Below are 21,563 nucleotides of genomic sequence, written 5' to 3' on the forward strand. Positions count from 1 at the left end.
TGCCGAGAGCCACGGTCCAGGCACTCGGCAAAGATGGCCTGTTTGCCGAGTGTCCTCCCGGTGGCACTCGGCACAGATACCACCTTTGCCGAGTGTTTGATTCACTGGCGCTCGGCAAAGCGGAGACCTTTGCCGAGTGTCAAATTAGCACTCGGCAAAGCCTTTGCCGAGTGCCCGATAAAGTGCACTCGGCAAAGAGATCTTTGCCGACAAACTGTTTACCGAGCGCCCTTTGCCGAGTATAGCACTCGACAAAGCCTTTGCCGAGTGTATATCGTCCTTTGCCGAGTGCCTCAGCTGTCTCCGGTAGTGACCGGGCCGCAAGTATAAGTACAGCAGCAAAATCCGGCTGCAAGGTCACTGTGGCCCGTACGTGCGTGTCCGGATGTCCCTGCATGCCACCGGGCGCCACACAGGCACGAATGCAAATGTGCAACGAAACGAAAAACCAAAAGCAACATCCGATTCAAGTGTTTGCGCCGTACAAGTCCCAGGCCCCATGCAACACAACCTGGCCCGGGCGAGGCGACCTGAACCCATACCCGGCACGTCTATATATTGCCTAGATCGAACACCACACCACTTGCAAACACACACGCGCGTACTAGCTAGCTCGTGCAATGGCATCGGCTGAGTCGACGCAAGTGTCCGTCGTCGTAGGCGGCGTGGCGGCGGCGGCGCCCCGGAGCAAAGCGTGGGAGTGGGAGGGGTGTGTGGTGTCCGCGGTGCAGGCTGCAACGGCGGACGAGGCGTGGGCGTTGCTGTCGGACTTCCTGGCGTTCCACCGGTGGCACCCGCGCGTGGCGGCGTGCCGGCTGGCGTCCGGCACGCCGCGCGCGCCGGGGTGCGTGCGCTACTGCGAGGGCACCCCGGACGGCGACGGGGCGCCACCCGACTGGGCGCACGAGACGCTGCTCGAGCACGACCCCGGCCGCCGCTTCTTCCGCTACGAGATGAACGACAACAACATGGGCTTCGGCCGCTTCTTCGCCACGTTCCGCGTCGTCCCCGACGACGCCGCCGGGTGCGAGCTGCGGTGGGAGTTCGAGTGCGAGCCCGTGCGCGGCACTCCCAGGGAGGCGCTGGCGGCGCGGCTGCAGGCGGGGCTCGACGGCATGGCCGCCCGCGTCCGGGACTACGTCCTGGCGGCGCGCGCGGGCGCCGTGGTGGCTGGAGGACTGGAGGCCGCCGATGAGCTCAAGCTCGGCAATTCCATCGCCGTTTAACTGAACGCGCGCACGTACGCTGTCGTAATTGTCTCGTTTCTTCTCGTGCTTAAGTTACTGGATCATCCTTAATTATGCATGTACGCGCGTATGATCAACGGTTGATTACTGCTTCTCTTAACTTCTGCCCCTTAATTACCGTACGTGTACTGTAATGCACTGTGCCGGGAATAAATGTAACAGTGTTTAATGACTCGCCTATCTCCTCTCTTTTTAACTCCTGGCCCTTTTTCAGACCAAAAATGAAGTGCAATTTTTACTATTTTACTAGTACTTCTCGACAAGTGTGTGTACTTGCATGCATGTGCGAGGCATGTGGTCTGCTCATCTGCTGCTTTTGTTGATACCGTTGCCTACTCTATCTGTGGCAGTGAGATTGATCGATGCCACAGCTCTCGTCTCAGCATGCCTGTCCTTCCTTGCTTGGAGGGGGGGGGGGGTTAATTTTCTTCGGTTTTTCAGAATCTCGACCATGCTACCTCTCAATTGTTCAGCAATCAGCATGCGAGCAACTATACAATGATGCTTCCTGTAGCTGACAATTTGGCATTTCCTTCCATTTTCTTATTTGCTACTAGTTAGCCTGAACACACAGTACGTATTCTTAAACCGGACCGTTTCAGTTTAAAGAATGTTTCCGCATCGTTTTTTTCTTTCGAGATGGATGCGTGTTCCAGCTCAAGCTGTTTTTCTCTAACAGAGATACCGCTGCGACAATCGACCAATCAGCCGCTGCATGCCCTTGTTACCACCAGAAGCCGAAGACGATCTGGCAAGGAATAGAATGTTTTCCAGTTGCCGTTCGTAATTTGCAGCCTCGGTAAAGAATTCGGCAAGTTCTGCGCAGGTAGATTCTAGCTGAAAACGCAAGCGGTTCTCCTTTCGCAGAGCTCGCAGGTCAGATCGACGCGACGGCATGCGATGCGCTCCATCCATCCTGCAAAGCTGCAGGCGCGGCGCGCGTGCTGTCTGCCCATTGAACCCCGCGCGGTGCGTGCCGATGCGGCCACAGCTCGACCGCTCGTCGCCGGCCAGCGGCCAGTGGAGCTGGAACCGCGCGTGTGCAGAATCATCACGCATGACCACACTCTCGCAGGCACAGAGGTGAAAGGTGTGACTCACAGATCATGACTCACGCATCTTGTCCATCATCATCTTGGCCGCACTACACTATGCCGGTGATCGGAGTTGCTTTGATTTCATTTCTTTTTTTTTTTTAAGAAGAAGAAGGGATATGCAGCTCGCCCGATTGAAGCTTCCACGTATGCCAGCACAGGAAGCCCGTTAACGGGCCTAGTGCAGCCCACGAAGAAAGGTATCTTTTTCGTTCTTGTTTTTTCTAATATTATTGCTGATTTATTATTTTTATTGATTATGATTGTGTGCTTCTTTTATGCATTCAACACTTTAAAGACTCGGTTTAACGAATATTCTGAAACACTAGGTTCAACATTTTTCAAAATTAATTCAATATTTTGGAAATACTATTTCAACATTTTATGTGAAAATGAACTAAGTACATTCAAAATATTGAACTAGTAGATTTAAAATAATTTTAAAAAATAAAAATATCCATGTTGGATCTTATTCTATTACATTAATTCCAAACAGCATGGTGATTCAAATGGATTAAAAAATAATAATGTTACTGTTTGAGAAAGAATGCATTTCAAGGTTGAAAATCAAATCACTTCTCATCCCACCATCCCCTTCAATGGCGGGTTGTTTTCTCTGCCCACCTCAATCTTTGGATGTTTGTTTCGAATTATGAATTGTGGATTGTGTTCCACAATTTAGATTGTGCAAACAATCGATCAGATTATGAAAATAGATTCTTACAATCTAGATTTGGATTATAGCACAATCCACAATTCAACTTGAAGAAGCTTTTACAATTCAGAATCCAGATTCTCACAATCTAAAAAAACAAACGGACACTTAGTGATCCATCTGATATATCAAACAACGTCCTTTGTGGAGGCTAAAAGGATGACCTATGTATAGGAAATTTAATGGGTCGCGAGCATAAATGTGCCACTGAATTGGGACCAGGCCACACTACCCATAATTTCAAGGTTATTGGTAGCATGGCCCATCAAGACCCAACAACAATAGGTCCACAGCCCACTCACACATGTATGGTTCGTTCTTTTTCGATTAGTTTTTTTTCTAAACTTTTATTAATAATTCATTATTTACTAGTTTTTAATTTTATGCTTTTTATACACGGAACATTTTGAAAGACTAGATTAAATATTTTTTAATTCTGGTTTAATAATTTTGAAACCTTAGTTCAATATTTTATATGAAAATGTTGAAACACTACATTTAAAATATTGAATTTAAAAATAAAAAATATCAAAAATATACTCATATTGGCTAATTATTTTACTGATTTTTAATTTTCCGTTTTTTATACACTCAGAATTTTCAAAGACTAGATTCAATATTTTTAAAATATGGTTCAAATTTTTTTAATGCTAGTTCATCATTTTATCAGAAAATTTTGAAACAATATATTTAAAATATTGAAATAGTACATTAAAAGGCTTTTTTAAATTAAAAATAAAAAACATATTAAATGTCATTTTGTTGCATTAATTATAAGCTACACGATAGTTCAAATGGATTTAAAAATGGACTAATGGTTTGAGAGAAAAATACATTTTAAAGTTTGAGATGCAAACTAAATCCCTCCAGCCAACGGCAAATGGACACAAGTCAAGTGTTATATGATTCCCCGGCTAAATTTACATTCGTTTTTGGGTCAGAACACAGGTCAAGTGTTTTATAGAGAACATAGGCCTATTTTGTGCGCTAGGATTAGGCAGATCTTCCCACTGACGGGTTGATATTTGCTCGGCCTATGCCCGTCCAAGATACACTTAAATTTGGCAAATTTGTCTCTAGAACTCTAAAAGAGTGTGGCTTTGTCTCAAGAGCACCGTTACGTTGGATTTTGGCTGTAGGACACTGCGAATTTATGATTTTGGCTGTAGGACTCAGCACCGATCGACCTCTATTTAAGTTGGTCGTCTTTTTTTTTCCCCCTTTTGTATTTTTTTTTTTTGAGAGAATGCCCCCTTTCGTCGATCAGAGCAGTAGCCTTATGTGAGTCGAATTATTAAAAAAAAAATCGAATCGAATCATGATTCATAAGTCCACTAGGCACCTCTAACAGTGCGGTAGCTTCACATCTGCATCACCATTTTTGGTGGGCTATACTATACTGCACGCGGTGTGAAATTGAAACATAGTCAAAGACTCATGTATTTTCAGACCAATTGGCAACTGCTGAACAAAAACTGCCCAACGCCCCCAACCACACCACACTACTGCGCACAGAGGACGGGCCGAGACATCGTCAGTTGCTGGTTGCTATCGAGCACTGAAGGTCGCAGCTACGATTGCTTATCCTGCACTGTGTTTTCGTTGATTTGGAGAAACTAAGATTGTCAACTGTAATTTTCAACCTCTGGATGCACTCTTTTTTCAGTCCTCGAATTGTCACTGTAGGAACTAGGAGCAACTTCTAGTTAGCATTGATTGGACTGCAGCAAACTATCTATCAGCTATGGGAGCATCGGTCAGCTATGCAGGGGCAAGTTTAAGACGAAATGACTTGGTGCTACTTCATTATATAAATTTATATGGCCGATATGAGCAAATTAGTAGTAAAATTTGTCTTCGCCCTGCTGCCAGTGCAGAACCCAAGCTACATGTAGCTTCGCCCCTACAGCTATCAACCTCTATCGTAATCAGATAAACTAACACCTATGAATACAAAACATAATGTTAGATATCTATAAGAAAGCAAATTTTATAGAACACTATCTCAAAAGACTACATTTATCTCGTGATCTAATGACTAAACTGAAGAAGAGAAAGAGGGAGTGAACACGTGTTGTAACAAGAGAGATGATCTTTCATAACAGAATAATATAGAATTTACTCCTTGAAACTTGAGTACTACTAGGGAGAATATGGGTGCCACAACCTGTGTGATCCAGAAAAGGCTCAGACGCTTAGTTAGTCTCAACATATCGACGTAAACAAAATACAAGTTGATTTTGAAACATGTGGGTTTTAAGATAAAATCAGAATCTGAAGTACCGTACAGAGGTTTCTATTAATGGAGGATGTGAAACCCAGCTGCATGCCTCAAGCAATCGTTTAAACAGAGTCAGCCGCGTATGTTAGTGTTCTAGAGGTCAATAAACTACAACCGTCACTGTCTTGCAAAAAGATTTCATGAAACTGCGATGGGAATGAGCCTAAATCATTTTTTACTTCAAATCTAGATATGCTTAATTATTTGGGAAATGGCCAACTTGTTGATACGAAGAACACTGATGTCATACAGACTTTCTCATCACCGGTTCACCGTTCACAACAAAACAGGAAACCAGAGCAGTTGCATTACCCCAACGATAAAATGGGCAGGTTTCACACGCAGAGCCGGTGATGTCAGGATGATCCCTTCCAGTCTCTCTCTGACATGAGGGTACAATGATGCCTGTCAAGTATAAGCTAGTGATGAGCACAAGGGAAAGAAGAACATGAAGCGTGTGAAACGAGCATCTGCAGCCAAACCATTTTCAACCAGCCTATTTTGTTAAACGCTTTGCACCATTTCTTTGCCCGTCAGGAAACCCATTGTTCACAGGCCCAGAGAAGTAGGGTCAGTGTCTAAACCTGGCCAAAATAGCCTAGTGAAAAACTATCAAATTTCACAACGCATACCTTTAAGACAACAGCTCCGCCGGTGGAGTGAGCGAGAAGAAAACAAGGGACCCCTGGATTCTCCATCATAATTTTATCAAGGAGCATTTCCTGTTTGCAAATAATAATGTCGATCAAACATTACGTCAGGAACAGAAAGAAGAATTAGGCAGAAATAGAAACTCACTATGTCTTCGATAACATAATCTAGTGAAGGCACATAGCCGTGCAGGCCATCACTTCCACCATGCCCTGTCATGTATAAGCAAGAGTTAGCCTGTTGGTGTTTCAAGCAAATGTGATATTAAATAGACATGCTTACAGGACAAAATGGATTGGGTGGATGAAATTACTCCAGTTTACTGTCTTGCTAGCAAGTGTGAATAGTTTACAAGCATGACAACATTATCAACAAGCCATAGACACAGATTACCCTTACGTTTTCCTGAACACTGTTAAAAGCTAATATTTAGTTGTAAATGATTGCCATGCCAAACAACGAACTCAATGTTAGTTTTGATTACACGATCCACAAAACAAAATATACCTTTTCTGGAATAAAATAAAATAGTAATTGTTGATATATGTTTCGCATATCCTTTTTGCTAGCACCCAACAGAACAATTATGTAAGATCTCCAACTAGCTTTGAAGCTAATCAATCTACCATTCTTCCTTTCTTATTGCAGCACCAATCTTTCACCAAACCAAACATATTTCAGATAACATATGCATGTTCAGAAACCCAAAGTAGTGCTCCTTACTTATGCAATCCATTGCATATACACCAAAGCCACATGCTCAGCTGCTCGGCAAAATGCAAGTACCTTTCACTGTAAACACAGAAACAATGGCATTTAATTATGCTTTTGAATACAAGGAAAATAAAATAAAAATACATCAATAAGTTAATGAGGGAAAGGACTCGATAGGGTTTCCAAACCTGTGCTCATTCAGTCCATGTATGATGACCAAAATGCCCCTAAAGTAAGATAAGAAACTAATCAGTGGGATTTAACGGGTAAGAAATTGCATAACTGTATCACAATGGAGACTTAGAACTAGCACTCAACCGCATATTCGAAGGGTGTAACACAACAACACCAACAACAACAACAACAACAACAACAACAACAACAAAGCCTTTCAGTCCTAAACAAGTTGGGGTAGGCTAGAGATGAAACCCATAAGATCTTGCAAGTCTAGTCATGGCTCTGGCACGTGGATAGCTAACTTCCACGCACCCCTGTCTATGGCTAGTTCTTTGGTGATATTCCAGTCTTTCAGATCCCTCTTTACAGACTCCTCTCATATCAAGTTTGGTCTACCTCGACCTCTCTTGACATTATCCGCACGCTTTATTCTTCCGCTATGTACAGGCGCTTCTGAGGGTCTGCGTTGTATATGCTCAAACCATCTCAAACGATGTTGGACAAGCTTCTCTTCAATTGGTGCTACACCAACTCTATCACGTATGTCATCATTCCGAATCCGATCCTTTCTTGTATGGCCACACATCCATCTCAGCATGCGCATCTCCGCTACACTCAACCGTTGGACATGTCGTCTTTTAGTTGGCCAACATTCTGCGCCATATAACATCGCAGGTCTAATTGCCGTCCTATAGAACCTGACTTTTAGCTTCTGTGGTACTCTCTTATCGCAGAGGACGCCGGAAGCTTGACGCCACTTCATCCATCCGGCTTTGATTCAATGGCTCACATCTTCATCGATTTCACCATCCTTCTGCAGCATCAACCCCAAATATCGAAAGGTATCCTTCTGAGGTATCACCTGCCCGTCAAGGCAAACCTCATCCTCTTCGTGCCTAGTAGTACTAAAATCGCACCTCATGCACTCAGTTTTAGTTCTACTAAGCCTAAAACCCTTCGACTCCAAGGTCTGTCTTCACAGCTCCAACTTTCCATTTACCCCCGTCCGACTATCGTCGACTAGCACCACATCATCTGCAAAGAGCATACACCATAGGATATCACCTTGTATATCCCTTGTGACCTCATCCATCACCAAAGCAAAAAGATAAGGGCTCAAAGCTGACCCTTGGTGCAGTCCTATTCTAATTGGAAAATCATTGGTGTCACCATCACTTGTCCGAACACTTGTCACAACATTATCGTACATATCCTTGATAAAGGTAATATACTTTGTTGGGACTTTGTGCTTCTCCAAGACCCACCACATAACATTTCGCGGTATCTTATCGTAGGCCTTCTCTAAGTCAATGAACACCATATGCAAGTCCTTCTTTTGTTCCCTGTATCTCTCCATAAGTTGTCGTACCAAGAAGATAGCTTCTATGGTCGACCTCCCAGACATGAAACCAAACTGATTTTTGGTCACGCTTGTCATTCTTCGTAAGCGGTGTTCAATGACTCTCTCCCATAGCTTCATCGTATGGCTCATCAGCTTAATCCCACAGTAATTAGTACAACTTTGAATATCCCCCTTATTCTTGAAGATTGGTACTAATATACTCCGCCTCCATTCTTCGGGCATCTTGTTTGCCAAAAAAATGAGGTTGAAAAGCTTAGTTAGCCATACAATTGCTATGTCTCCAAGGCATCTCCACACCTCAATAGGGATACCATCAGGGCCCATTGCCTTGCCTCCTTTCATCCTTTTTAAAGCCTCCTTGACCTCAAACTACTGAATCCTTCGTACAAAACGCCTGTTGGCATCATCAAAGGAGTCGTCCAGCTCAATGGAAGAGCTCTCACCTCCTCCATTGAACAGCTGGTCGAAGTACTCTCGCCATCTATTCTTAATCTCATCTTCCTTCACCAGAAGTCGATCTATCCCATCCTTGATGCATTTGACTTGGTTGACATCCCTCGTCTTCCTCTCACGGATCTTGGCCATCTTATAGATGTCCCTTTCCCCTTCCTTCGTGTTTAACCGCTGGTAGAGGTCCTCATACGCCCGACCTCTTGCTTCACTCACTGCTCGCTTTGCGGTCTTCTTCGCCACCTTGTACTTCTCTACGTTTAATCAGAAGCAGCAGGAGTGGTGGATCACCTAAACTGGTTGCCTCCCTGTTTCAAATTTTATTTGGTGGACATTTGACTACAGTGTCATTTAAATTGAGAACAGAGAGCATACAATTAGACAGGGAGGCATCACCCAGAGATGATGCGGACAAAAGATAGCATCACCCAGATTTTACCTGTACAACTCGGGCTTATTAAAGAATTAAAAAGAATTCTACCACTTCTCTTGATAGCTAAGTTGTTCTGAGCCACAATATGCCCATGAATCCACAGTTTTCATGGACAACTTGAGATAGGATGGAACGAAAGTTGGAGATAAGGCATCGCATTAATTCTGCTAATAATTCGCACTTTAGTTGGTCATCTAAATTCTAAAGTTTGTCAAGAATAAAGTTCTTTTACCCTCCTTTCCACTATTCTTAAGTTGCTTCACTGTTAGAGAAAATGCTCTGCATTCGAGGTTACCACAAGATTAGCCAAGATGCTCTGAATAAGAAACTATGACAAGTATAGTCAAACAGATCGATTTGTATAGGAACTCATGAACAAAAGCGTGGCAAAGATCGTGCAATGAATAACTCCAATGCAAAACTAGGCGGTGGGATGAATGCAAGATCACTGCCGTTATGCAAAGTGGATGTCCTCGACGAGCATTGCACGGCGCGTCTTTATTCTGACTTCTGGGTGGCTAGCAGTTACCACAGCAGAGTTGGCTAATTACATCAGGTATCGTGTAAAACACTCTTCTCGCGTGATCAAAACCCTAAATCGGATCCCCATGTTCCTCACAAATTGCCATTTATACATGAACAACTCGAAATCAAAATCTCGAGGCTCGAAAAAAAAATCTAACTCCAGCACTCACAGAATAACCAATCGCCACCAAATGCCGAAAACCAAGGAGCAAGTTGAACAAAAGTTTTTTGAAAAAAATGATAAAAGTTTCAACTTTCTCCAGGATCGTTGTCCATGAACAAAAATTCCCATAAAGTTCTGAAGAAAATGCTCAAACAAACTTCAAAAATCTAAGAACACATACATAATCCAAATTTCTGCCAAAAAAAAAAATTTACGCGAAGGTGCCGATTTGGGTGAAATCACAGCCACAAACTACCCTCCCCCCCCCCACCCCACCAATGAGACAAAATAAATAAGGAACGGCCAATTTCCACAACCGGAACCACCAACGAAGCAATTAATGGCTATCGCCGCAGCGCGCTCACCTCATCTCCGCGGCGGACGGCGCCCAGAGCCGGCAGAAGAGCGCGTTCCTCCTGGCCCCTGCGACGAGTAAGGTGGCCCACCTCGTCCCGTGCCCCCCCCCCCCCCCCCCGCGTCCTCCGCCATGGCCACCTCCTCCGCGAGCGCCCTGCGCCGCCGCACATCCTCCTCCGCCGCCGCGCCTTCCCGTTCCCCGCCTCTGACGCCACCGCCTCGGGCCCGGCCTGGCGGCGGCGACCGACGAGGAGGAGCAGCCAGAGGAAGAGCGCGTGCAGCGCCACGGCGAACCGCAGCAGCGCGCGCCGCGACAGCACGGAGTGGAACACCGGCACGATCCGGCCCGTCGCGCCCGACGTCATCATCACTTCGTCGCGGCCGCCGCCGCCCCTTTCCATCGCCGCCGGCCCCTGGTCCTAATTCTCCTGGCTGCTTTCCTTCTCCTTTTATTTTTTTCTTCGCGCTTTACGCGGTCGCGGCGTTTGGAGTTTTTTTTAATAATATTATTTTATTAAAAAATTACAGAAATAATAGTTAAATTCATAAAATGACGTGAATAGATATCTTGTTGACATTTCACGTACCGACGGACAGACCGCCAGATAGATACCAATATAGGTATTAGTTTAGTTACTAGCCGATAGGTCTATCTATACATGAAATACCAATATTAATATCGATAATTGGAATATCGATAGTCATGTTAGTATTTCATATACCGACAGGCTACGTCTTTTTTTATTTGGTTTTTAATAATAATTTATGAAATATCAATGAGATGCCGCTATAACTCAATGTACATCATATAGAAGAATTCATATTTTTCGAAAATATTAACTATGATTACACGGAAGCTAAGGCAACGAGGCGCACGAATGTTTCCTAATGAGGTTGAGGCTAACGGCATCACATAGTGATTTATTTATTTTTGGATTGATATGATTTTGTCGATATTTCTTGATTTAATTGATCTAAAATTATGTTCATAATTTTTTTAGTGAAGTAATATTAGGAGAATACAAAATATAATTTTGTGAGCAATAGTAGTTGGGAAGCACGATTGTCATAGACTCTGCATGAAAGTTACATATACTGATAATTATAAAGAGATGATGTCAACAAATATTGGCACGTACGATACGTATAAAGACTTACTTAATAATATGTCGCTGCTAATTCTAATATGCCTTAAGAAATAAAAATATATCATGTTACATTAGATGCTCTATACTAAGTGCATATTGGATATTTGTCCTTTCTCAGAGCATCAGGCCCATCAACTTAGCGCAACAAATCCTCTCCTGCTTCTTTTCCCTCTCTATTTTGCTTCCTCTTCTGCTTCCTTTCCATAAAAAAGGTCCAATTTTGAACATTGTTTTCACGTATTGTTTAGATATGTTTATTAAAAGAACCAAAATATAAAAATTCCACCAAGGCCAAATGGTCGTATCCAACTCAGGGTTCACAAAACCGTTGAAAAATGATCAAAATTCACGATATTCGGTCAATTTGGTCCGGCCCGCATTTTGAATTCGATCAGTTTTCGAATTGAATTCAAAAAATTAAAAAAAATATATAAAAAATTCTAAAAATACTAGAGACAATTCTAAGACGGAAAAAATCAAAAATAATATCGTTTGCATCATATTTCATGGAAAGTAAGTTTAAAAAAATTACTGAAACGAGCCGCATGAACAAGATGATTTGGCCCATCATGTTAAGAAAACGCTTAACATGTAAACAAATATTTTTCTTGTATAGGGCGTATTTTAAGAGAATCTTTAAAATTAGCTTCACTTTATTTAGAGTTTTATTAAAAAAAATTTATGATTTTTACAAATTTCACAAGCATAAAGTGAATATATTAAGAAACATCACTGTAATTAACTTTTTCATATCTACCATTGTTTTTCCTACATAAAGTATAATATAAGTAAACTAATAAAAGTGGTTTCACTAATTTTGGAGGTGTGATTGATTAGTTATGAATTAATCTAGTTACAACACATTTACACAATCTTACATGTTACAATAACTATTTTATGAGTTCATGTATTTTTAAAAGACATAAAATCATGTAATAAGACTAACAAAATTGGTTTTATGATTTTTAGATTAGCAAAGAGTTAACTATGCATTTAATTAGATTCAGCAAATATATTTTCTCATATAAAATATTCAACCTTTTTATGAGTATAAATACTTTTATCATGTAGATAATGTTAAATGAAATCAATAAATTTGTTTCACTTGATTTGCAGCTCATATAAATTAGTTATTGATTTTATAAGGTTAAGCTATTTTTGTTTTTTTCGAATTTCACTGAAATTCGAATAATATGCTCGGTAAATCGGAAAATTCGATTGGTTTACGATGAATTGTTTCGAAATATGTTTAATGTGGAAAATTTGGTTGGTTTTCGGTGTAATTCGATCGGTTACCAAATGTCGATTCGATTGGATTTTGTCTCTGATTTTCAAATTTGAACAACTGAATTTAGCCAAATTTTCATCGAATTTTAAGCAATTTTTCAAATATTCACGAATTTCTAAAAATAGCTGGGGCGATTTTCGACCCTCAAATCAATTTATAAACCCTGATCCAACCGCACGGGAGAACGCGGAAAAGCAGATGCCTATTGCGTAGCGAGCGGCGGCCACGCCACACAACACACCTATCGCTTTCCGCCGCCGCCGCCGCGCCCCCGACCGTCCCTTGCCTCTCGCGCCTCACCTCCTCCTCCTAAACCCTGCTTGAACCCTAGCCACCGACCGCCTCCGGGAGGGAGCATGCACGCCAGGCTCCTCAACGCCCCCTCCCCTCCCTCCTCCGCCTCCTCCTCCAACAGCGGCCGCCCCTGCCGCGTGTCGTGGAAGACGCGACTCGCTCGGGGAGCTCCCGCCTCCCCGCCGCCGCCGCCGCCGCCGCTCTCGCTGCGCGCCCAAGCCTCCATGCAGCCGGCTACGCCCGAGGGGTGAGTAGAGTCTCTCCGTATTTGTACCAATTCGCGCCGATGTCTACGGTGAGGACCTGCGGGCCGGCGATTCCGTGGCTACGTCCTCTGTCTGACGCCCGCTGTTGCGGAGTTTTTACCTGCGCGCGTGTGATGCTTGTGTTGTGTTCAAGGCACGGCGGCCCGCCGGTGCACGGCGTGTCCAACACGGTCGTCGGGGTGCTGGGGGGAGGGCAGCTGGGGAAGATGCTCTGCCAGGCTGCGAGCCAGATGGGAGTGAAGGTTGTCATCCTGGACCCCCTCGAGGACTGCCCGGCGAGCTCTGTTTGCAGTGAGCATGTCGTCGGGAGCTTCAACGACGGCGACACAGTCCGCGAGTTCGCCAAGAGGTAGGCGGAGTTGCATTCCGTTTTCGCTTGTTTGGAGGTCGTATCTATGTAATGTTCGCGAATTCTGATAGGTGTGGTGTCCTAACCGTGGAGATCGAGCATGTTGATGCCGCAACACTCGAGAAGTTGGAAAAACAGGGTGTTGATTGCGAGCCTAAAGCCTCAACAATCATGATTATTCAGGTAAAGTTTCGATGTTGTGCCAACCATCTGTTTATTTTTATTGCCGTAAAGTGCAAACACCAGATGCATATACCATCATGAGATGCTGCATCTAGCTCACCAGAGATGAAAAATCTAATTTCGGCTGAACATTCATCTGGTTTTTGCTATGCATACCGTGAGCATTTTGTGAACACTTTAGCAAATGAGCTCTGGCTCAATCTTTTGGTGCTGCACTGTAGTTATTTTTAAGTTCAATTCTAACTTCATAGATTGTGTCTCCTGGAATTATTCTCTTCAGGGATACCTTTTTCAACAACTTCATTTATGTGCCATCTTTAATGTATTGACGATAGTTCCTTATGTATTGATACTCTATTGCAGGACAAATACAGGCAGAAAGACCATTTCTCGAAATTCGGAATCCCATTACCTGACTTTATAGAAGTAATGAACAGACTTCTATCTTTTTTGAACCGATACAAACTTCTAACTTGTAGGACAGTATTGGAGATTTAAGTGTTTTGATATAATTTTGTAGTGTTGTTTTGCAGGTAGATACTTTACAGAGTATAGAGAAAGCAGGGGAAATGTTTAGCTACCCTCTAATGGTAAAAAGCAAGAGATTAGCATATGATGGCAGAGGCAATGCTGTTGCCCAAAGGAAGGAGGAGCTATCTTCTGTTGTTGCTTGTAAGTAGATAAGTATTAATTTAGGTTTCCACTTTGAATTCTTAAAACTACATTATTTCTCTGGAAGATACTGTTCATCGTTTTTGAAAATTAGCTTACAAGGGTGCCTAGTATTTGCCTTTTGTCAGCCATTAATCTGAGGTCCATACTTTTGAATATAATGCTTCTTGACATTCTTGCTTGTTACAGCACTGGGTGGGTTTGAGCATGGCTTGTATGTTGAGAGATGGACCCCTTTTGTAAAGGTTAGTTAAAATTTACTTTTATTTGGTCAAGTAGAAAATTGAAACTCTTTAGTTGTAAATATTTCTCCTATCCCAACTTGTTTGGGCCTGAAAGGCTTTGTTGTTGTTTAGCTGTAAATATTTCCATCAAATCCTGCAGCTATTTTGATTTTGATACTCTGCTTGATCTTAATGTGACTCATCTGCATGTTCTGTGAATTGAATCCTTCCTAATTTTTTAGGCCCTGTTTTAGAATTAAAAGTTTTCCTCATAGCCATTTGACAAATTATGCTATCTTCCTGGTACCTCCACATTCCTGTATATGTATTCTTGGTGCTTTCTTTCCTGATAGTTTCATATGGGTGAGATGAGTATAAGATGTGTTCTGCAAGTTGACCAGAAGATATTTGTTTTCTTTACTGAAAAAGAAAATGCGTTAGAGGATGTCATGAGTGTAAAAAAAGCTGGTGTAATGCTTTTGATATTGTCATGGTTTATTAAGACTTTTTGGTACTTAAACTACTTATAGTTTATTGCATTTTTTGCCCTTTTCGTTCAGGAGCTTTCTGTAATTGTGGCAAGGAGCAGAGATGGTTCTACAGTATGCTATCCCGTTGTTGAAACCATTCACATGTAAGATGCTTTTTTATTATGATAATTTGCCATGTATTCTTGCTTCTTATCGTTTACAGTTTGCTGTTTTGCTTGAAAATTCTGAAATACGAAGCATTTGTTTGGAACCTCCAGGGATAACATATGTCATGTCGTCAAAGCTCCTGCTGATGTATCTGACAAAATAAAGAAGTTAGCTACTAGCGTGGCTGAAGAAGCTATCAAATCATTAGAAGGTGCTGGTGTTTTTGCTGTAGAGTTATTCTTAACAGAAGATGATCAGGTTTGTTGGTTCACTTACCTATATTGTATAACTTAATCCTCCTGGAGTGCTGTTGACATTATTCTCCTCATGTTGATATCTCACTAGATTTTATTGAATGAAGTAGCCCCTAGGCCTCACAATAGTGGGCATCACACAATTGAGTCATGTTACACCTCACAATACGAGCAGCATTTACGCGCTATTCTTGGCCTTCCTCTTGGTGATCCTTCTATGAAAGCACCTGCAGCAATAATGTACAACATCCTGGGCGAGGATGAGGTAATTAATGCTGTGTTCTTTTGTGTTGACTTATAATTACATTTTGGACTATATTGAACATTAATAATTAGGTTCACATTGGCCTATGTTGGCAGGTCTCCATGTTCTTATTCTTGTTATTGTAGTGATCTAGTTACCTTTTAACATGTTGGACCTTGGTTGTGCTATAGGGTGAGGCAGGGTTTATTCTGGCTCATCAGCTGATTGAGAGGGCACTAAATATTCCAGGTGCATCAGTCCATTGGTATGCAAAGCCAGGTTAGTTCAGTTCACACACTTTTTCTGTTGTTACTGTAGAAAGCTGACAAATCTGCATGCTTCTTGCTTCCCATGCCAGAAAATGTTGCTTACAAAATTGTTGTTTCAGAGATGCGAAAGCAAAGAAAGATGGGCCATATTACTATTGTGGGGCATTCTAAGGTCAGTGTGAAAGAACGCTTGGACAAGTTGCTGCAAAGCGACACATATGACCCCAATAAAGGTATTACATTCACCACCACAAAGAACATGCCCATGTATCATGTATGCAGAAAATCATCTGGTCTATGCAAATCATCTATAACATTTGAAGCTCATTGTTATGGTTTTATCTGACACCCTGTAATGTATTACATTTTACATTTGCCATCGTGACATTATGCATGCTTTCTTATTCCATTTCCACACTCATATTTTAAAACAACCCTTAGCCTTTTCATCCCAATTGATTGAAGGAGATGCTAAAATAATGTAACCTTAATTGCAGTTAGCCCTCGTGTTGCTATAATAATGGGGTCTGATTCTGATCTTCCCGTAATGAAAGATGCTGCGTTGATGCTGACGAAATTCAACATACCTTTTGAGGTTTGATTCCTGAAACCATTCTCTTGACTAGCTATGGTCTTGCATGCCTAGTCAAGTTTGATAAGAATGTAACATGATGGATATCTGAATTTTGCAGCTTACGATTGTTTCAGCACATCGTACACCAGAACGGATGTATGATTTTGCTAAGTCTGCTAAGGACAGGGGCGTGGAGGTCATAATTGCAGGTGCAGGCGGAGCAGCTCACTTACCAGGCAAGTGTCAGTTGACAGAAAAACATGCACATGAATTCACCATGATATTTTTTTTAGCATAAAATTCAAGGTCAAATCATGTGTCTGCTGGTATTCTTTTATTTTTTTTCGAGATTGTGGCAATTTAGCTTTGAGAAATATTTTATTCCTGAGCATTAACACTATGCTGCATTTTCTTCCAAAATCCAAACTAAGTAATGTGTATGGGTAATAATGAGATGTAGCTGGATCATTTTACTATTTTCTGTTCTACCAAGTGTCAGTTATACCGGGCGTTGGAAATTCTGAAATAAAGTAGTGTTTCTGGATGAAATGGATGCAATATTGGTCTGTTCACCAAATCCTTGTGCATAATTTTTTTGGAACAACTTATTCATGATTTGTTGTTATTAATTAAGGATATCATTTGCTGTTTTGTTGCAGGGATGGTAGCTTCACTGACTTCTCTTCCAGTAATTGGAGTCCCCATTGAGACTAAGTCATTGAAGGGGGTTGATTCCCTTCTATCTATTGTGCAAGTTAGTGTTTTAAGCAATTCTATTATTCAGAAGTGGAACTGTAGTGTTTGTCATAAACATCTCACAATTGTAGCAGTTCTTCAGTACTCACTATTCTTACATTTGCAGATGCCTTCTGATGCGTTTGCATTTTGTGTTGTCTGAATTCTTCCCTCTCAAAGGTCATCATTGGGATATAGGGTCTGTTTGCGGTTGCTGTGCTGCGTTGCGCTGCGCTGTGTAATCTAGTTAGAGGAATATTTACCATTCCTAGTGTGATTTTTGTTGTTACAGATCCTAAAAAGATGCTTCCAACTAACAATTGCACCCAACTTTTAAAAAGCCTGCAATGCCAAACGGAGCCATAATTTTGCATTTCTCATTTTTCATCATGGGCACAAATTTTCTATTTCCGGTGCAAGCTTAGAATGTTTAGTGGGCCCTGTATTCTAGAATAATTCTTTCTGGCATGGGCTTGATACATTGTTCAATCCTGATACTTTCTTTGATAATGTGCATGTTAGAACGATATCAATCTACTGTTATATCGCATTTTAGTGAATGAAGTTTGGCAGCTACGACTTAGGCACCCTTGAAGCCTCACTAGCACAACTGACTTTTTCCACTAAGGGAATGATAACCACCTAAAGGCATGCATGTACATGGCTACAAAATCAGGATGTGTTTTCCTAATGAAGAGTGTTTCAGAGCTCCCACTGAGATGAATTATTACTGATTATCATTTAGCATTAGAACTATTAGTCTAGTTGTCATTCATGTATGCGCGGCTTTCCTTTGTTTTTCATCACTGATTTCTTATGGATGAAGTTGATTGGGGTGCTGGTATTCTCACCAATTTCGCAGATGCCGAAAGGTATTCCTGTTGCGTCTGTTGCTATTGGGAATGCTGAAAATGCAGGTTTGCTGGCAGTTAGGATCCTGGCCTCAAGAGATCCTGAGCTTTGGGACACGTATGGTTCTTTGTTAATATTATTTGCATGCAAATTTACAATTTTTAATGGTACAAGGGTAGCTTTATGCAGTAGATCAGCTCCCCTGAGTGTAATTTGCATCGTGAGTCTTGCATACATTAATTCTTCAAATCCTGTGCCACTGCCAAGTATTTCAAAACTACCTGCTGTGGAGGCTACAGATAGTAGTTTCCAGTTGATTTCTGGTGATGGCTGGTGTATATGTACGGTAAACGATGAAGTTACTAACATAAGCTAATCAATTAAATCAAGAAAACTGACCAGTCTATTTATTGTATTGTTAAACCATTTTACAAGAACAATATGAAGTATTGTGTTTACATTCAGATAAAGCTCTGAATTTACTCGAAATTGGCAGTCAATTACAAGTCATAAAGTTGCTGATTCTGCATTTCTTATTAGTCTTGGATTTCTCTAACTAGCCCTTGCCCTTCCAAAAACCTGGTTGCATGCTCACTGCACGTAGTAGTCATTTCTCTAATAATTTTCGAGGCTCCCGTTACACTATACCATTCTGATATATGCTATTTCTTGCAGGGTGACTAAATACCAGCACGATCTGAGGGACACAGTGTTGGAGAAAGCAGAAAGGCTTGAGGACCTAGGTTGGAAGGAATATCTGAAGTGAAGGCTTGAGGACCTAGGTTAGGAGTAATATGACTCAACGATCTCGGTCTGTCCACTCAGTTTCTGTTGGTATTCTTTTACATCCAGCATTGATAAGAGAAGATACGGTACAAGGTTGGGAGAGATTCTTGAAATTTTTTGGCATGCCTTGTTCTCCATTTTCTTTACATTCTTTTGCTAATCGTGCTTATTTTCGGAGCTAGCCCACTCGTAAAAAATGTGGCTTTCTTAACGGAGGTGTGACTTGGCTTTAGAGTGAAAAAGGATTAGGGGAAATTCCAATCCTTTCCAATATGGAAGAATGTACCAAGATAAAAGGTTTTACTAGCATTATTGCGACAAAACATGCCCGAAATTTTCATATGGTGGGCAGGAACCGTTTTGTGAATAGAGTAATTCCTCCTCTTGATTATGGACGGTCGCTGATTGCCCATTTCGTATACAAACATTGCAAGGCTCCTGGATATTGCGAGTGCAGATGAACTCCACATTTATGCATACCAAGCTGTACGTTGATCATTCGTTATCTCGTGTTGGATTGATACAAATGACCTGTTTGGTAGGAGAAGCGATTCTGTGGTTAAAAGTGATTATCTAGAATAAATTATATGGAGGAAGTAATTCTATGTGGAAAATGAATAAGTGGAAGCTGTTTTTTTCAGCTTCTCAGTTTTCAGTTTATTTCAGAGAATCACTCTAATAAATTTCATTTAGAGAGCTGGAAACTACTGTTTGATAAAGTTTCTCCTGATTTCAGTCAAAAAGCTACTCTGTAAATTTTACTAAATATACCTAAAGTCAGCGAGAGCGCTCTTGCTCGTAGGTCAACCTGAAAGGGGGCAGGCAGGAGCAAGAAGTCACACCCCATGTGTTAAGAATATGTATTTGAGTTTATCTCTTCGTTCTCTTTTACATCCTCATCTGTAACTATTACGTCCATAACCGAGATTGTATCCCAACTAAATTGGTTGGAGATTAAACAAACATTTGTAACTCAGTTGTATTCTCAATGGACTTAGCGTTGTGCGCCGTCCGGCAATCTAAGCAGTAACAGTTACCCAGCACAATGTATTTGCCATCGTTATTTATTCTTTTATAGTATCAGAGCCAAAACTGTCTCCTCAAAGATGTTGACTAACAACTCCTCATCGTCATATAGCCTGATGACATCCACTACAAATCTATCTATGAGCGCTGACTTGTTACTTTCTCCATCCTTTAGCAATCTGATCTGCTCTCTCTTCTGCTGGTGCTGGGGGCGGGGAAGATCGAGCAATTTATACAATACACTTATCACTGTCAGTTTGGGACAAACCATCAGTGATAAGGTATTATCACATCGGTTTTTTAACATAAACCGGTAGTGATAAGAAGGATGTTACTGCTGGTTCATGCCACATATCAGCAGTGACAGGGAAAATCACTGTTGGTTCATGTCACATATCGATAATGACAAGAGGTATCACTATCAGTTCATACAGTCTCAATTATTATGAATCTGCAGTGATAGCCAATCGCAGATTAGTGTTTCTGTGGTAGTGGATGAAATTTATTTTTATTTGGGTCAGCCCAAAACCTCTCCATCCTAGTAAAAATGCTAGCTAATTGCTAGTTCATTCTCTTAATATCATGGTGGATTTTTTTATATATATAAACTAGAGTGGGTCATTGAGTACTCACTTGCATCTCTATTCTTGAGTATCAATCAATTGTACATCCTGATTAAAGACATCTACTGATGCACACCGTATTTCGTGCGCAAACATTGCAGAACTCATGTGTACTGTGACTGCAAAATGAACTTTGCAGTTGGATAATGTCGTGAAAAGCTGTCGTGCGCATGAACCTTCGTCTTTTTCTTTTTATAGATATGCATGTCATTATATTCTGATTCACCTCGCAAGATGCATGTGCTACTTGTTTGCAAACTTGCAGCCTAGCAGAGATGCAATTAGGCCACTAGGATATACTTTTGCCGCTTTACGCTTTTGTAGTTTTGCTTTTCAACTACCGGTCGCTTGCATATACTGTATTAGGTTATCGATCTAGAATGACAGGGCAACTGAGTTACTTTTTTCTTTTTCGCTTTTTGCCTCGAATGATACAGATGAGAACTGTATGCCATTGTATTATAGAGAAGGAAAATGTTTGAGAAACAACTGAGTTCGAGAACTGTATGCTTTGTGCTCCATTCGAATTTTAGTGCGTTATACAAGCTTTGTTTCATAGAACTTTTTTCTGGGCGTCATTTGCACAACAAACATGAAGGCAGCTATCTACGCGACTACGCCGATCATGATCCCATTGATTGGCATAAAGTGATTAGGTGCTCACGGGGACGGCAACGGCCTCCATCCGGTGATTACGTACGTGCTCTGGGATTTAGGGCATGTTTGTTTGAGCTGAAGATTGTAAAAAATAGTTTATAGATTGTAGATTGTAAGAAGCTGGATTATAAAATCTGAAATGTAAAAATTGGACTGTGAATTGTTATAATTTGATGGAAGACGAATTGCTGAATTGTTACAATCTGTGTGTTAGATTATAACAATTCAGTTTTTTTAACCACCTGTTTATTTCAGCTTTTAGATTGTAATCACAATACAACTATTTATTTCAGTTTTTAAATTTTAATCAT

General features: G+C 41.5%; 2 protein-coding genes and 1 pseudogene across 3 annotated transcripts; 2 read left to right on the forward strand and 1 right to left on the reverse strand.

Annotated features, from left to right (window-relative positions):
- The first annotated feature begins 450 nt into the window (after positions 1–450).
- LOC133886851 (lachrymatory-factor synthase-like) lies at positions 451–1,419 on the forward strand. Its single transcript, XM_062326742.1, has one exon. The coding sequence runs from the start codon at positions 621–623 to the stop codon at positions 1,224–1,226; it is 606 nt and encodes a 201-aa protein (XP_062182726.1). The 5' UTR covers positions 451–620; the 3' UTR covers positions 1,227–1,419.
- A 3,592-nt stretch (positions 1,420–5,011) lies between these two features.
- Positions 5,012–10,668, reverse strand: LOC133916013 (uncharacterized; annotated as a pseudogene).
- A 2,107-nt stretch (positions 10,669–12,775) lies between these two features.
- Positions 12,776–19,069, forward strand: LOC133916088 (phosphoribosylaminoimidazole carboxylase, chloroplastic-like). 2 transcript variants are annotated; one of them, XM_062359633.1, is made up of 16 exons: positions 12,776–13,147; positions 13,300–13,515; positions 13,587–13,698; positions 14,062–14,124; positions 14,232–14,370; positions 14,560–14,615; positions 15,155–15,228; positions 15,343–15,490; positions 15,578–15,751; positions 15,922–16,009; positions 16,119–16,232; positions 16,497–16,594; positions 16,692–16,809; positions 17,233–17,327; positions 18,171–18,277; positions 18,836–19,069. In XM_062359633.1, exons 1-16 carry the CDS (start codon positions 12,963–12,965, stop codon positions 18,924–18,926), a joined length of 1,878 nt encoding a protein of 625 aa, XP_062215617.1. In that variant the 5' UTR covers positions 12,776–12,962; the 3' UTR covers positions 18,927–19,069. The 2 variants fall into 2 exon arrangements, with proteins under 2 accessions (XP_062215617.1, XP_062215696.1); XM_062359712.1 differs by lacking the exons at positions 18,171–18,277; positions 18,836–19,069 and adding an exon at positions 17,436–18,164.
- Positions 19,070–21,563: the final 2,494 nt, after the last annotated feature.

Source organism: Phragmites australis, chromosome 1 (assembly GCF_958298935.1).
Source record: "Phragmites australis chromosome 1, lpPhrAust1.1, whole genome shotgun sequence".
Taxonomy (NCBI): Eukaryota; Viridiplantae; Streptophyta; class Magnoliopsida; order Poales; family Poaceae; genus Phragmites; species Phragmites australis.

Bases quoted from the DNA above. Each gene is read 5' to 3' on its own strand.
- LOC133916088 (XM_062359633.1), top strand. From the start codon at position 12,963: ATGCACGCCAGGCTCCTCAACGCCCCCTCCCCTCCCTCCTCCGCCTCC. The intron at 14,125-14,231 runs GTAATGAACAGA...GTTGTTTTGCAG, and splicing joins CATTACCTGACTTTATAGAA to GTAGATACTTTACAGAGTAT. The intron at 18,278-18,835 runs GTATGGTTCTTT...TATTTCTTGCAG, and splicing joins GATCCTGAGCTTTGGGACAC to GGTGACTAAATACCAGCACG.
- LOC133886851 (XM_062326742.1), top strand. From the start codon at position 621: ATGGCATCGGCTGAGTCGACGCAAGTGTCCGTCGTCGTAGGCGGCGTG.